Source organism: Hirundo rustica, chromosome 1, assembly GCF_015227805.2.
Source record: "Hirundo rustica isolate bHirRus1 chromosome 1, bHirRus1.pri.v3, whole genome shotgun sequence".
In the NCBI taxonomy this organism is placed as follows: Eukaryota; Metazoa; Chordata; class Aves; order Passeriformes; family Hirundinidae; genus Hirundo; species Hirundo rustica.
The window spans coordinates 124,566,878-124,582,611 of NC_053450.1; the positions used below are offsets into that span (position 1 = coordinate 124,566,878).

Genomic DNA, 15,734 nt, shown 5'->3' on the forward strand with positions numbered 1-15,734 from the left:
TGTGGTTTGAAAAGAACAGCTTAAAGCAACAAGATTTATTAGCAAAGAAAACCAAGGGTTGGAATAAGCTGATTTCATAGACTGTTTTCTAAATGCGAAGCATTATTAAATCATCATAATAAAATGAAGCAATTATTTCACTATGACACCAAGTACCACAAAAAGGAAAAACAGCTTGATGTCCTACGAACTAAATAAAGGTTAGGAGGGGTATGAAGACAAAGAGAAAATTAATTACTCAGAGTAAATACAAGCTTGGGAGATGTGGAAAAAACCATATCTTCAAGGGGTGTCACACCTGTATTTTTTTTTTCTTTATTTATAAATCTGAAATCTATTTAAATTACTAAAATGGGAGGATCTATTCAATAATATCCTATATCAATCAGTAACAAATAATTATTTAGGCATTTCACATTTTCACATACAGAACTTACACAAATGGCCTCAACTCAGTATTTAAACTATACAAGTATGAAATATGCTGTAGCTCAGAAAAAAAATCACTCTCGTATCCTTAACTTTGACTCAAGGGGAACATTACTGAGAAAGTCACAACAAGGTGGCATCCTTAATACATAATAATGACACATTCAGGAAATGCACCATTATTTATACGTGTGACGTGCCGTAAATTGCTTCCATCATCAGAACTAATTGTAGTGATTATTAATGCAGTGTTATGAACTGTCAGAATTGCTGTTTGTAATTACATTTGTGCAAATGCTTCATTACCTGCCTAATGAATTTGGCATATATGCACATGTAAACCCCTGTTTTTGTTAACATAATGAAGGGCATTTTTTTCCCCCTTAGCTACTGATGTGGAACTGGTTTGACCTATATTACAAAGTTCAAGCATCCACTGCCAGAAAAAAAAAACCCACAACCCCCACCCCCTTTGATCTGGTTTATTTTCATACTCACCACCAACATCATAAAACGCCAGCTACTTGAATAGCAGCTTCAGGGAAAGAACTGTGTCCCCCTTATGCAGTATAAACATGTGACTGAGTGGGAATGACCTTGATGTGCCGTTACCTGACCATTCTTACCTTCCTGTGGGCCTCTGAACCCTTGCTGAGGACCGTGACACCGACAGGGATCTCGGGTGCCGATCGGGCACCCTCCATTCCAGCCCCAAGCGCCAAACTTCAGCCTCCCAGGACCGTGAGTGTGAAAACTGCATAGAGGAAAAAGGATGCTTTCAAATTCCCCCTTCTGTGGCATGCAGCTCAAGGGTATCCTGTCAAAGAGAAAAGGAGTAACTTAGGCACTAACAACAGCCAGAGTTGCCGGGAGATGTGCCAGCCTCAGCTGCCAAAAGGGCGCACTCACAAGGCTGGACTCGGGAGGAGAGTGAGAAACAGGTTTCTAAAGAATCACAGGTTATTGGGCAGTATTTTTTGCAGTGATTTCCAGAGGCAAAGTTGTTGATAACGACATTTTAATTCCCAAATGTCTGTTAGGGAAGGAGAGCTGTTGTGCTACAGAAACAAAAAAAACCAATCTTTACCTAGAAGTATATAAATTTTACTCAGATAACCACTATAGTTTCTTAGCTAAATTATCCATAGACCTTACCTCAAGCAGAAAATTTACTAGTTTAACATTTATTAAAAAGCCTTCAAACTTGCTGAAATTTTACACCATTTCCCAAAGAGTCATGCCTGAATTGAAGTTTAATATTTTTCTTTTTGCCTCCATCATTTATAGTGTTAGTAGAGAATTTCAGCAAGATAATATTCAGCACAGGGCTTCAGATGGTTTTTAAATTATTTGGCATTTGCCTGTAAAACCTGCAGAAATTAATCCTTGTGTCTCTGACATTTTTCTGTATTTTATCCTTTAGTTTAAAAAGTAATAAACATAACAAAATTAAGTTTGATACCCTTGAAAATAATGATGTTTGCAGGGAACATCAGAGGGATAAACTCTTGTCTTTCAAAAGGAAATAGATCATCCTGAGCTGAACAACATGTAGCAGAATCTGGGCAAAGGTGAAGGATTTTATGTCTGACAAAAAACCCTCTTTAAATCAGAATGCTGAGTTCAACCATGAAAAATACAACACAAGTTTCTACCCTAAATAAAACCACAAAACCATGAAATGTATTCCATCTGGATTAGGCATACTTTGATTTTCTAACTGTAATTTAAAAAAAAAAACAAAAAACACCTTAATCAGAAATATATTAAAGACAGTGTCTGCAAAGGAATTTGTGGTAAGCCACAAACACCCATGGCTCAGAAGAATGGGTGAGAAAAGGAAGTTCTCTAAAGTATGAAGCTTAAAAATTGGTTAATTCAAATACATACATATATATTCTTTCACTAAATGCAGACTGAAGGAGGACAACAATGTATATGAACCACCTTTATTGAAAATTTGGTCTAAATTTTTTTTTGGCTTTCCATTTAAAGTATTATAATAAGGTAGTTATAAAAAAATTGAAAAAAGACCAAAATTCTGCATTAGTAGTCAGCTGCTCAGCTACAAAACTGCAGCTATTCCTTACTCGCAAATCTCATTCCAAATCATCCCACACCATCAGAATCAATCCATTTGTAGCTCTGACACAGCTTTTCTTTCTTTGTTTTCTTTTTTCTTTTATTTTTCCCCCAGCATTGGCTAGTATTCCTTTTTAAAGGAACTCTTACCCTTTTCACATCCCAGCTCTGCCCTCGTGTGTGCTGTGCTCAAGTAGCTACATGTGAATACCTTGCTGGAAGGCGAGAGCGTGCAGTTACGGCTGCCTTCATCGTGGTCTGCTTTGCTGATGCGAACAAGCTGACTGCTCCAGCACTGCCACTGCTGCAGGGAAGCTGACTCATGCTGGGCTTGAAGATCTTTCTACAAGTTCCTGGGGTAGCAGACAGGGATAACGAGGGATCTGGAGGGAAGGAGGCTACACACAACTCGTGGTGCCCCTGCTCTCCACATTCTCATGTCCTCTTTCTCCTCCTTCTTTCCACGCACCAAGAAAAACTTACACTGGGAAAGAGCAAAAGACAAAACAAACAGCACATAACACTTGCTCTTTAATTCATTTCTTTATACCTGACTGCAGGAACCCATAGACAGGGTACTAAGCCATTGCCTGAACACCCAGGTATGTAAATCCACTTTGTGGGAAAATGGCCATGACTATGCATATAGTCAACCCAAATTTAGACCAGAGCAAAAAAATATGTGAGGTACCATTGAATGAAAGAGCTCTGACTTTAGAGCAAGTACAGGTTTTTTTCATAAGTGCACCACTGGCTAAAGCTGGTGCAACAAATGCTCTTTCCATCTTTGTAAGCATACCTGTGCGTGTCTATATTGAATAGCACAAATGTTTGTGTTATTGCCACACAATAACACAAACATTTCCTCCTGCCAAACACTGATGGGAAGCACAGAGGCAGTGCAGGGCACAGAGGGCTGGCACCCTGCAGCTGTCGGGTTAGTTTGGAATCACAACGGTCTCGAGTCCTGGTCTCCCTCAGAACGGTCATCAATGCCACCACATGTCCCCACAGGGGAAGGAGTAATCAAAGCAAACAAAAGGAAAAATAAATATATACCTTTACTCAGTCAAAACCATAGAGAGCAGCATGGAAATTAGCCAGCATCCTTGTAGGATGTTCACCAGTAATTTTAATTGAATTTCCTAGTATTCCTTGGGGAATGATTTGCTCTTCTATGGTTGGAGCTGGCTTAGCACTGATAAAGACACAGAAATCAGAATGACATATTGCTCAAGGAGTTTGCCCAAGGTTCTGAACCACTCACTTAGATGAATATTCCGTTGAAAAACAGCCAATATGGTTATTGTACAAAATCAAATAAATTTGTGGTCCTTAAGGCATTGTCATTGTGACTTTTTAATGGAGTAACAGTTAAGTCATTGTCATTTCTTGGTATGTATTGAGGTTTCACTGTTAACTTCTAAAATTTAAGGCTTTGATTCTGAAGCTAATGAAAATATTATATGTTCAGGTTTAAGTGATCTGGGGTTGTGGGTGTTATCGCATACAAAGGCAAGCATAGCTCGGAGGACACCTGGTCTCTCTTTAAGTTCCCTGTAGAACTGGGACCTAGGACAAAACACGTCCAAGGCATACCAGGAACAAGACAGTAGTGCTAGACAGAAAAATGGTTCCAGTTATCCTGCTGCTTAGGAAATATGTCTCAGACCACTTCAGAGTGTAACTATCTTTAAGGTTCTAAATACACAAAGACGCTGATATATCAGAGAAGGGAGCTATAATGGAAAAGTATATGCCTCCAAAGCACTTCCTGGAACATCAGAAATAAACAGAATAAAGCAGAAACAAAACCCCAGGTATATCGAGGAAAGTTTAAAATTTGGCTGGCTAAAGATGTTTTAACCACACCATCAACCCACACTCTGTATTTCTTTGTTACAGTACTAACATTTCAACTCAAATTGCAGCTCATCCATGAGCTTTTCTTTGGCCCTTCACTGATGTGCCAGAACCTCCTGATTGCACTGGCAATCTCCATGCAGCACAGGAGGAATTACAGCTAAAGAATACAACAAGTCAGTCACACCCTGGCTGCTGCATCACTTTCTTACGAGGTCTGCTGCGGGGAAATTCCCAAACTGTCCCTCACCATGTGGAAAAAGGAATAGGGGAATGGAAAGAGAGGAAGACTTTCATATCACATTACAAGATTGCAGCCTGACAGCACCTGAATCTTCATACAGGCTGCATCCATCCAATGCAAAGTGGAAGTGATTCAAGCCTTATTAAAATAACAAAATAAACATTAAATCATATGTATCAGATATCTGGATCTGAGATATAACTTATGAGTGACAGAAGAGTTAAACCTGACACTTAAAAAATTGAAGTCAGTCTTTCTTCTGCCAGTTTGCCAACCACTGTGTCAACTCCTTTTGCTAGATCTGAAGCTGAAGTAATTTTTAAAGTATTTCCCAGGTTAGTCAGAATGGCTGGTGTAAGTTGTTTTGGTTTTTTATACCCTCTGGTCTCCAATAAAATTCATAGTAAAATACTTCATCTTTTTGCTCCAATTTATTTTTGAAATATAATCTTACAGTGTTTTTGGGCCCATACACAGAAGACTATAGCTTGAGAAGCACTGCGTGCATCCAAATCCCAATAGTCCTAGCTAGCTCAGCACCTTTTGGGATTTGGTCCAACATCTTAGTGAAGTTTCCTTTCAGACTTTCCACAATCCTTCACCACAGAAGCCTTTACAGCAATACTGTTGCCTCCCTCCTCCTTCAAAAGCCAGGCATAACGGGCTGGAAAATGGAGCAGGTCTGTAACACCAGAAGCTTCTCAGATGTTCCTCTTCCATCCCTGTGGTTTCAGACACACAACACTGCCTCTGCCGTCTCACATTTTATCATTCTGCCCCCAGAGCAGCAGAGAACCCCGAAATTCCCCTGAAAACCACCTTGACTCTTCCCTTCACAACATTTCTGTGCAGGGTTGTTTTCAGATTGGCAGGATTAGCTCACTCACATGAAATATGGTTATGCACAGTTGCGGTTTCATTGCTGACAAAGGGGGCAGTTTGTGCATGCTCTCACAGCGCCTAGCACACCAAGGCATCTCATTAATCCCATGGTGGTTTAGTGTCATCTCAGAGGACATACTGACTTTAACCCATCTCTTCATTTGTTGCAGGTGACCTGGTTGGCAGACAAAGCAGACTGCTGAGGTTAAAACCAGGAGAGGAGAGAATCACCCCGTTCCCATAACCACCTTAATGTCACGGCCTGGAACATGCACTTGTTGTTTGGCTTCAGGGCTGACAGGTTGTCACATATAAACATTGGCTATTTAGCACAAAACACTGGGAGGGAGCATCTTTTTCCAGAGGCATTTACGGTTGCAGTGCTCCTGTTCACTCTGTTCCTGTGCTGGGAAACCACGGCTTGCCAGGGCATCCCACGGATCTCTTTGTCCGCTGTAGAGTGGGTTCTCGGTCCATACAAAGCTGGCCAAAGCCGTGGCTGCTATCTCAGAAAAGCAGCACTCCAGGACTAATTATACAGCTGCCCCAGGGACAGTCAGACCCTTTTCATTAAAGTCTCCATTATGGCCTGCTGAATGGAATAGGAGCTCTTAATTAGGTGGGGGAAGGGTGTGCTGGAGGGCACTCCTACCCACCCATCAGGGGCTTTCTGTTTTATCTCTCCTGTTCCTTCCGGGAGAGTGCACCGTTCAGCAAAACATGACATACACCCCATTAATATGATGTTTATCCTGTTACAACCAAAAGCAAAAGCAAAAGGAACAAGATTATTAGCTGTTTAGAACTTTTTCTGTAATCCATCGCACATTTTGTGTTCTGGGAACATCCTTCCAGCTGAGGAGATATTCCCCATCAGAGGCAGTTTGACACTCACTTGGGAAAGAACTCAATGGCCATATGGGGCAGCTTTCTTCAGTGCCTCCTTTGCAACCATCTCCTGCTTTTGTCCTAGAGAGATTTTATGAAATCTTCCAGAGTCTGAAGTGAACCCAAGCTTTTTGCCTGCAATAGAAATAATTGGGGAAGGGTGAGTGATGGAGGGGGAGGAGATGGGAAAATTAGCAGAGCAGAAAGGAAAAAGAGTGATAATGCCCCCATTAATTTCACTATCACTTGTGCAATGCATATTACTTCCTCTGAAGCACTTCACTAAACCCTTACAATTTCAACAAGCAAAATTGCGAGCTCTCAACAGTGGCCTTATTGCTGGTATTAGAAAAAGCCTGCAGAAATCTGTTCCCTTGGTTTTAAGATAATGAACCTTTTGACATTTTGATAGATGCTCAGCATTGTTACTGAGCTTTAGAAACTCTTATGGGGGTACAGAGCAATTCCCTTATGAAAAAGGGAGCAACATGTGGTAGATATCACATCAGTTTTTTAACTGATTGGTTCAGTGGGTAAATGCACAAGCCTCTCACCTTGTGGGGCCTGAGCTTAAATTGAGCACAGTGAGGTCACAGCTGTATTAACCTGGTATTCTCACTATTGTCTGTGGGGAATAGTAATCCTAAGTATAAAGCCACAGAGCCCTATACAATTGAATATAGTTTGTATAATGACCATTATTTAGTCACAGGGGGCACAAGATTACATGAGCATGGAGAAAATTGCCCTCTGGCCCTCATCTAGTCAAAAGGTAGAAAACAGTACAAAGGAAACCTGCATTATGCTGAGCAGAGGAATGCTCTAAAAATTTCTTCATACTGTAGTGCTTATGGCCTTACACTTTTCATCCACCCCATTGCCATGAATATGGTGGGGGTGGAAGAAACTTTGGAACCTGAATCTTCTGCCGAAAATAAACTGTGCCCAATTTTCCTACAGTAAGGCATATTCCGTCCCAGTGATGGATGAATCCGGAAGGCTTTGTTCTGTTCAGTAAAAAAATACGTCTACACAAACACGTGTAGACTCACATACACACAAGCATATAACCACACATCAGTTTATCCACATTTCCAGCCCTGCATGCCCCATTTCACTTTTGAGGTCAATTGTTCTTTCTTTAATGGGAGGACAGTTAAGTAGTCCTTGAACCAGAAGCAAATAAGAGGCTTATGCATTGTCTCATAAGTTTCAAGTGGGTCTAGTCATGAAGACAGGATGAAAAACACAGGAGTGGCTGGAATGCTCTCTTCTTAGCATTTTGCTAAATCCATCCTTGGCCTTTTCGCAAACCTTGAGCCAAGATTTTTCTTCACAAAGTTCCCATGCATGACAAAACATCCACTAAACACAAAAGATGTGCGTTGATAAGTACTTCAGGTCTGCACCATTCTCAGACTTGAGCGTCTGATACTGATGATCATTTTATCAGAGAAATCATCAGGGGAGTGAACTGAAGGCAAGAAGGGAAGCAGGTGAGGAAGCAAGAGAGAAGATGATCTTTCCCATTTCCCTGCAGGATAGAGGCCATGTGACAGAAGACAGCAACTTCTGAATGAAAAGGACCTCATTACATGCAGGCAATACTGTCACATAAAGCCGGGACAGTTGGGCAAAATACATGCCCAGGACCAAGCTTGCATTCTCAAAAGTCATTAAAAATGGGTATAAACAGTGATTGTGGGGTGTGGAGTAACAAGGCTATAGACCATCACTTAGCATCAAAATACAAAACCAGTACAACTGGAAAACAAAGGTGCCAGTATCCACAGCTGAAGACATACAGTATCTTTTTCAGTATCATAGAATTTTCAAAAGGGAGACCTGAATAATTGTCGTGCAGTGGGGTTACCTACCAGCTCTAAATCCATAATGAGAACTAACTCTGAAAAATACATTTTTAGCTATTAACAGGATGGCTTACTGTATGTCTATTTATCAATGACTGTTCTCCTCAGGTACCTATATTCAGTCTAAAAGAAATCACAATCACAGCTCTCCAATATGCTGTGACTTGTGTCTTGCCACACTACCTCTTTATAAACCTTTCACCAGGAGAACAGGCTGTGAAGGACTAAGTAACCAATCTCAAATTCTGGTTGACCACCCAGTTCTAAAAGTTGTTTTCTTGCTTCTTAAGACCTGCATTTGTCAGACACATGCAAGACACCACCCTCACACACACTTGCCATGAAAAATGAACCCTCAGATTTCCTATCTCAGAGCAGACTGTATTCTGTCCTGATGGACATTATTATTAGTTTCTGCAAAGAGCTTTTTTTTTGTCTACTCCCAGGGGAACTTCTCCTTCCTTGGATATATTGAGTCCCACTCAATACCCTCTTCTTTAATTTCTTGGTGGATCTTTAAATATCTTTATCTGCCCCTCTGAACACATCCATCACTGCCATAGCCTGGAAGCATGCCAAATACAGATGTTGTGCCTTTTGCATGATGACTGAAACAGGATGACACTGATAATTTTTGAAGTATGTAAAAAACCCTAGTGCAAGCAAGAGACTCAGGACTTGCCTTAAAATACTAAGTTCCGTATCTATACATGCAAGCACACATACATCAAAATACTATTATTGATAGAGGTTTACTTTGGTTTGTATTGCCGTTGTCTGCTTACTGTTAAACATCTAGATATGACAAACTGCAAACCCTGTATAGGACATTTACTGCAGTAAGGAGTTGGCACGGAGTCAAAATTCTAATTTTAAGGGAGTGGAAAATTATGGTAAAACAGAGCTTCTTCACAAGATAGAGTATGTGATGTCTAAGGAAAAATGCACTCAAATTGTGAAGAAAACCACTTTGAAAACATCGCTAGTTCTACTAGAAAAATTATGGTAGAATGTATGACTTTATCTGAAATTGTCAAGTCGAGGCATGTGTCCAGAAATAATAACAAAAAAGATTTAGAACTGAAAAGCATTTTTCCCAAACTACTCTAATGGTACTCCATGGCTGAGTAGTTAAAAAGTCAACTGGACTCTTTTGTGTTCAACTCTGAATTGAAAAAGTAAATCCAATTCAAGGATTTCTATCTCTTTACTACTTATAAGAACCTTGGCAGCACACAAAATTGAAAAAGGTCATCAGACTTGCTTCAGACCTCTGCTTCCCAGAACACCTGAGCCTTGACTTCTTCCAGGGCATACAGTTACTAAAATGAAAAGGGAAAACAACAGCCTGAATGTTATTTGGATATGTATTATTTACCTCTTACTTTATATACCAGATAATTTTCAACCCTAATTATCCAAGTGCAAACAGTAAATCATGCTATTTATCCTGGACTTAGCTTCATAATGTCATTGAAGCATTTTAAATGAAAAGAATAACATGATAGCATCTCTGGTATTTCTGCAATTACTATTGATACAGAAGCAGCAGTCACCCTGTGTGAGAAACTGCACAACCACAGGGTTTGGGCACAGGCATCACCTTCCAGAGAAGAAACAATAAATCCAGTAAATGTCATCATCACCAATATGAAAATTTTTCCTCACCTGAAAAGCTGTTTGGGCCAGGAAAATGAGCTTATAATTTTCAAAAATCCTTGGCATGTGAAAAGATAGATTGAATATGTGACAGCTTCTTTCATGTTAGAGATAAAGCACTGAATATCCCCTGATTTTTCAACCTGCTTAATTGCTTTGCGGAAGATGCATTGAAGGCCTGAAAGTTAGCACAATTATTTTTATTTGAATTTTGCCTTTTTTTTTTTTTTTTTTTCTTTACTACTCATAAGGTAATTGGTTTCCTACTGTAGCCTCCCATAAAGAGCTGACCTCAGCAGTGTAAAATGAAAGAGGCTGAAAAGAGGCTTTTAAAGGAAACTTTCAGCAAACCAGGAGTGAGGACTGCAAACAGCAATACTCTTCTGCTTCGTTATTAACTCAGCATGGAGACTCTCTCTCCTGAGCAAGCTGGTAATTTTACAGTGGGTGATCTCCCGTACTCACAGCATTAGATCATTTGGTAGATGTACGACGAGGAATTGTTTACACGGAATTCCTCCTAACTCTTCCTTCGTGGCCCTGTGGGATGGCTTAACAGAAGGAAGGGAAACTTTTACAAGAACAGACAGAAAGCACTGTCAGAATGGAGGCAAGCCAACAGAGACCCGTGGGGATGTACCGTGTTACAGACCAGCAGGAGAACACAGCGTGTTCTCTTTCCTCAGACACACAGCCCCGCCAATGTCAACATCTGGTACAAGTAATAACTAATGCATCAGGCATCACTGCTGGAGGCAGAATTCTTTCTTGCACTTTGAAAAAAAGTCAGCTAGAGACATTTTTACCTCCAGTGAAAAGTGGTAGATGGTGTTGACACTGCTCAGGCTGACACTCCCAGAGTAAGGAACGGATTCTCTTCTGGCTGTCAGTCTGTAATGCTCTCTTGTTGTCGTGCTGTCCTGAGCTTCATCTTCTTTGGCTTCAGCTACCTGAATGATGACAGTTGTCCCGTTTATTTTTTAATGTGCCACAATTATCCCACACAGTTACCAAGATATTCCTATCCATACAGAAAAGAAGGTGGATATACTCTAGAAAGTTGACTTTATTTCAGACAGTAGCAAATATTTAAAGTAAGTAAGCTTCTTATCTTAGACAAACATTAGGGAATAACCGTCCTCTGCAGAAATATGCCTATTTACCTGTGAAAACATGGCAATCATATATTAATACATTTGCTCAAATTTCATGTCGATACTTATCAATTCTATGAGTACTAATTTAAGCACCCATTAAAAAAAAAAAAAATCAAACACTTGACAACTATGTATTATTGATAAGAAAGTGTGAATATGGGGAGGACAGCCCTTTCTGGAAAGACAGCAATTTGACTATTCCTATTCTAGCTCAGAGAAATGTTTCTCTTAAAATAATAGATTAATAAGAATAGACATTTTACAGGTGAGTTTAAGTTGTTAGAAACAGATCAATTGTTATTGCCTTGTGTTGAATTTTTGCTGCAGTTGACTTTGCTGATTTGATTTTCTTTACAAGTTCACTGTTGTCTAGGAGACTGCCCTGGGCAGCTGACAGGCTGAGCAGCCCGTCATCCTCCAGCTGCCTGATCTCTGTCATGAAACCCTTCTGCTTCTTGGTGAGGACTGACTAGCAGAGGGAGCAAGAACACTGCGTTTAAACAACCGCAGCAAGAAATAATGTTTTATAATATTTGTGAGCTATATTTTCTGTTTATTACATCAGATGACTTAATTTAATTTCTGAAAGGCCAGTTTACTTTCTGTCCCAGTATAGCAGATCTAAGGTGCTGGACACCCAAAGTAAGAAGGTTTAGGTCGTGATGGGCTAGAACTTTACTTCTCTCCTTGTGCCCTTCCTCTTGAGACTACACAAAAGGACTGTGATCTTGCCAGGGATTGTAACCCATGTGGCAGCTGAGAAAAACAGAGAATAGCGAAAGGCTGAAGAACCGCACTTTGGCTGCAAACAAAGTAGAAAACGTTGTCATAGTCTGCTCTGCTGGACTGACCTTCTGGCAGTGCAAGAGCTTGACTAGTGTTATAGGGAGCTCTCAGCCAGACTCTTAGTCCCACCAAAACCCCAGGTGATACAGGTCTTGTAAGCATGCGGTCCCAGGTGGAACAGTGTGCAGATGCAGAGGTAAATGGACAGCTGTTTTCAGATCTCATTTCCAGGTGTATGGCTTTCATTCTTCAAGGGGTAATTAAACTACCTAACCCAGTTTGCCCTTGCATGAAGCAGGAGTACCTCAAACAGGTGGAGCAAATCTTTGTGGATGAAGTTAGTTAATTACTTGAGATAACTGGAAAGACACACTAGAGAAATAGGAGGTATTCTTGTTATTCATTTCACACCCCTAAGTATTTTATTTTCATGCTATATCTCATAGATTACAGTCTGCCCAAGGTCCTTCCTATAACCACTTATAAAAGCATGTCTCCTCATACTATATATTGGTATGACTGCAGCAGCCACAGAACTGCATCCTTGCAGAAATAAAGTGTGATTTATTAACCAAATGCCCTAGCTCCTAACAGTGCCATTACATCCTTGTATAGACTGGCATGGAATTTTATTTACACTTATTGGCTCAAGATCGCTGAAGCACAAAGCACTGCAGAGGGCTTTAATCCTGCACTGTAAATTAAATGCAATGCACAGAGAAAACCAAGCAGGAGAGAGAAGTGTGGGAATAATATCACAATAAATTTATTTCTAGCAGAGCTTTAGGTCAAGACAAGCCCTTTGGGAGCACACATTCGAGCAAATCAGTAAAAGAACTTTCTACACTTCCAGACTCTTAAAATCTTTCTATTATGGGCTACTAACAATTACAGTACAGTGGATTTAAACAAGCATATTAATTCTAGACTTAAAATTTCAGAACAGGAATCAGACAAATCAAAATATAGTCCTTACCTTACGTTTTTTGAGTCTTGCCTTTCAGCATAAACAACCTCAGCAAACAGCTGGTCTTCCAGCCTGACCCCGGTGACAGTGAAATTAATGAAGGTGGTCTGAGCCTGCAGTTCTGGCTTGTAAGTGAGGGTTAGCCAGTTTAGTGTGAAGGATGAGATGAAAATTCATGTTGAATTCACATTTTTTGTCTTCAATCTTGGTACATCTGGGAGAGAATAAAATGCACAAGAATGGGGATTTCACTAAATTAAAACTTCATAGGTATCTCAGGTTGCAGACGATGGGTATGACCTTAGCAGCACACCAAATGCATACAAGTCAAACTTTAGGTGCTTGCAACTTAAGAAATGAAATGAGGATGATTGAACACACCAAAAGTATATGAAGAATACACAGAGTATTTCTTAATTGTTGTAGTTTAATTTGTACATACAGCAGACACAGAGAGAATATTCACTGCTGTACCAAAGAGTCTGTGGCTTAGGGATAAATGTCTATCATCATTACTTACCAGAAACTTAGGAAAGTTTTCAAAAAAATGACAATGAGATCGTTGTTAGTTTTTACTATAATTTCCTTAAACATATAACCTAAAAAACTAAGCAGGGACATGTAGTTATAACAAAGGAATAGACTAGAGGAGAGGGAATAACTGGCAACTGAAACAACAAAAATAATGGGTTTTTAAGGTAATTTACAAAATGCTTTGTTCCAAATTAATTATTTGTTGGATGAAAGAATGAATTATCCTAGGTTCACCTTTTATTTGCTGAAATCCCTTTCTGAAGAGCTGTCATTTCCTGATGCCTTAACTTCAAGAGGGGTGAATCCTGTCCTGTACAACCACTCTGCTAATGCTGAAGTACCATCTTGGAGCCCAGCAGTGCAGCAGTGAGGCAGCATGAAGTTCACCTTACTAATTCTGTGGCATAGCACCAAAAAAATTTTGAAAAATTACAAGTGGGCTACAGTGTGTGCCATGTGTCTGATCTGGTGTGACACAGTGACACAATTTATTGTCATTGACTTGCCCAGTGAAGAGTGTGTCAGTTTTCAGGATTCACTTGCCACGCATGAGCATGAAACCAGTATTTTCTGTACAGCAGAATTTTTGATTGTTCTCTGCCCATAAAGGTGATTCAAATATCAGTAAGAAAACTCTGTTAAAAAAAGAGCCAATAGAACATTTATAGCATGGAACATAGACACAAACTCTTTTCATAAAATTCAAATTTAATTGACATTTGTTAACTCAATTTCCAAAGTGATTGCATTAGCATAGATCCTAAACACTTAAAATGCGATTTATGGAAGTCACATCAGGACATGAGTGAAACAAGTACCTTCCGTAGAAATTTTAACATTGCTTTCTTTCAAGGCTATCACAGGACATTGCCAGAGCCAGGAACATAGGTTTTGGGTCTTAAGACCCTTGCCTGCTTCTGAAATGCCCTTAGATATAAGACATAGTCTAAATGAAACAGTGTGCTGAGACCCGTCTGCGTTTCACCAGGGAGAAGGAAGAAAAGAGAGCTGCTTATGGCATACTTTAAATGAATTCCTTAAGGAAACCCACGATGTCCAGTGCTGGGAAGCCCATGATTCTACAAAACTCAGCATCAGATATATTTTGTATTACACTGCCATACAAACTACTGGAGAGGGGTGTTCCAGGCTTATGCTTGTATAATACTGCAATAATTTATCCATATGGTCACGCCCTTCAGATTACACAGCCTCTCTCAGGTGGACATGAATTCACTGCCTAGTTCTGCAACATGCTCTCTCTCCACAGCCTTCAAAACTGGCTGCAGCTGGAGGGAACAAAACTGTAGAGCACGACACAGAGAAAACAATCTTGCTTTACTTCCAAGACACACACACACAAACCAAGCAAGAGACCTGACAAAAGACAGGTTCTTCAGTTTGCTTTGTCAGAAGAAAAACCTTTGTTAAGGGAGTCACACTATGCTTCAGAACATCGATGAGGCAATATAACAAGTTTTAGAGCTCTGGATTAAAATATTTCCTTTAGGAGTTCTCAATTCACAGAGGCAATAAATGACCAATTTAAGTGATTATCACCTATGAAAGGCAAAACCTACATAATGACTTGGTGGGTTACTGCAGGTGTTTTAGGTTTTCTGTTAATTACAGATTTGGGAAAAAGAAACATTTTGCTATTGCTCTCGCATGGTTTAAGAGCATAAGCAAAAATGATAAACAGAGTGGTGGGGAAACCAGTAGGATGATTTAATTTTTTTCAGTAAAATGTATCTGCTTAGAGGTTAATTCTGGATTATAAAGAAATACAGCAAAGTAGGTAGAGATAATGGAAGTCCACGATAAAATAAATATTAAAAAAAATAGTTACCAAAGAAGTTTCTAAAGACAAGTTTTTTTCTTTTGGCAATGTTTTCTTCCTAAGTTCCTATTCCCTCAGCTGAAGGCAGAGAGAATGGATGGAACTAATGCACCACTCTACCCAGGAATAGACCCAGCATCTTTCATGTGAGTCAGAGCTCCCTGGTATTTAAGAACAAACAAAGTAAATTAAAAAGAGGTTGTTCCCCACTGTTTTTTTTTGTTTTGTTTTTCCCTATTGAAAATCTCATAGATTTTGAAATAAAGTAGATTAAGGGATTCAAAAAGGATTTTAAAAGCTGTATATGCCTTGAGTATAAATTATTTTTAACCAAAGGAAATATAAAAACAAATAAATTCCGGGAGGTAACATGAGCACTCAGCTATAAGAAGACTAAATATGTGTAACATCTTGTCTGATGTCAAACTTGATTGATTGACACAAAGTCAATGTGTGTGTTCTGCCTAAGGTAACAATGCCTAGATCTTTCAAAGAGAGGAACTCATGAAGGTGAGAAATTTTGAATATAGGA

The 15,734-nt window shown here is 39.6% G+C and overlaps 1 protein-coding gene across 1 annotated transcript in view; it reads right to left on the reverse strand.

Annotated features, from left to right (window-relative positions):
- Positions 1 to 3,576: 3,576 nt before the first annotated feature.
- The window catches only part of DNAH11 (dynein axonemal heavy chain 11), an 83,604-nt gene continuing 71,446 nt past the window's right edge, over positions 3,577 to 15,734 (reverse strand). The window contains 10 exon segments of the mRNA XM_040060947.1: positions 3,577 to 3,737; positions 3,740 to 3,807; positions 6,409 to 6,530; positions 7,591 to 7,753; positions 9,016 to 9,125; positions 10,725 to 10,868; positions 11,380 to 11,540; positions 12,136 to 12,145; positions 12,843 to 12,959; positions 12,961 to 13,036. Coding sequence (XP_039916881.1) covers positions 3,577 to 3,737; positions 3,740 to 3,807; positions 6,409 to 6,530; positions 7,591 to 7,753; positions 9,016 to 9,125; positions 10,725 to 10,868; positions 11,380 to 11,540; positions 12,136 to 12,145; positions 12,843 to 12,959; positions 12,961 to 13,036 — 1,132 coding nt within the window.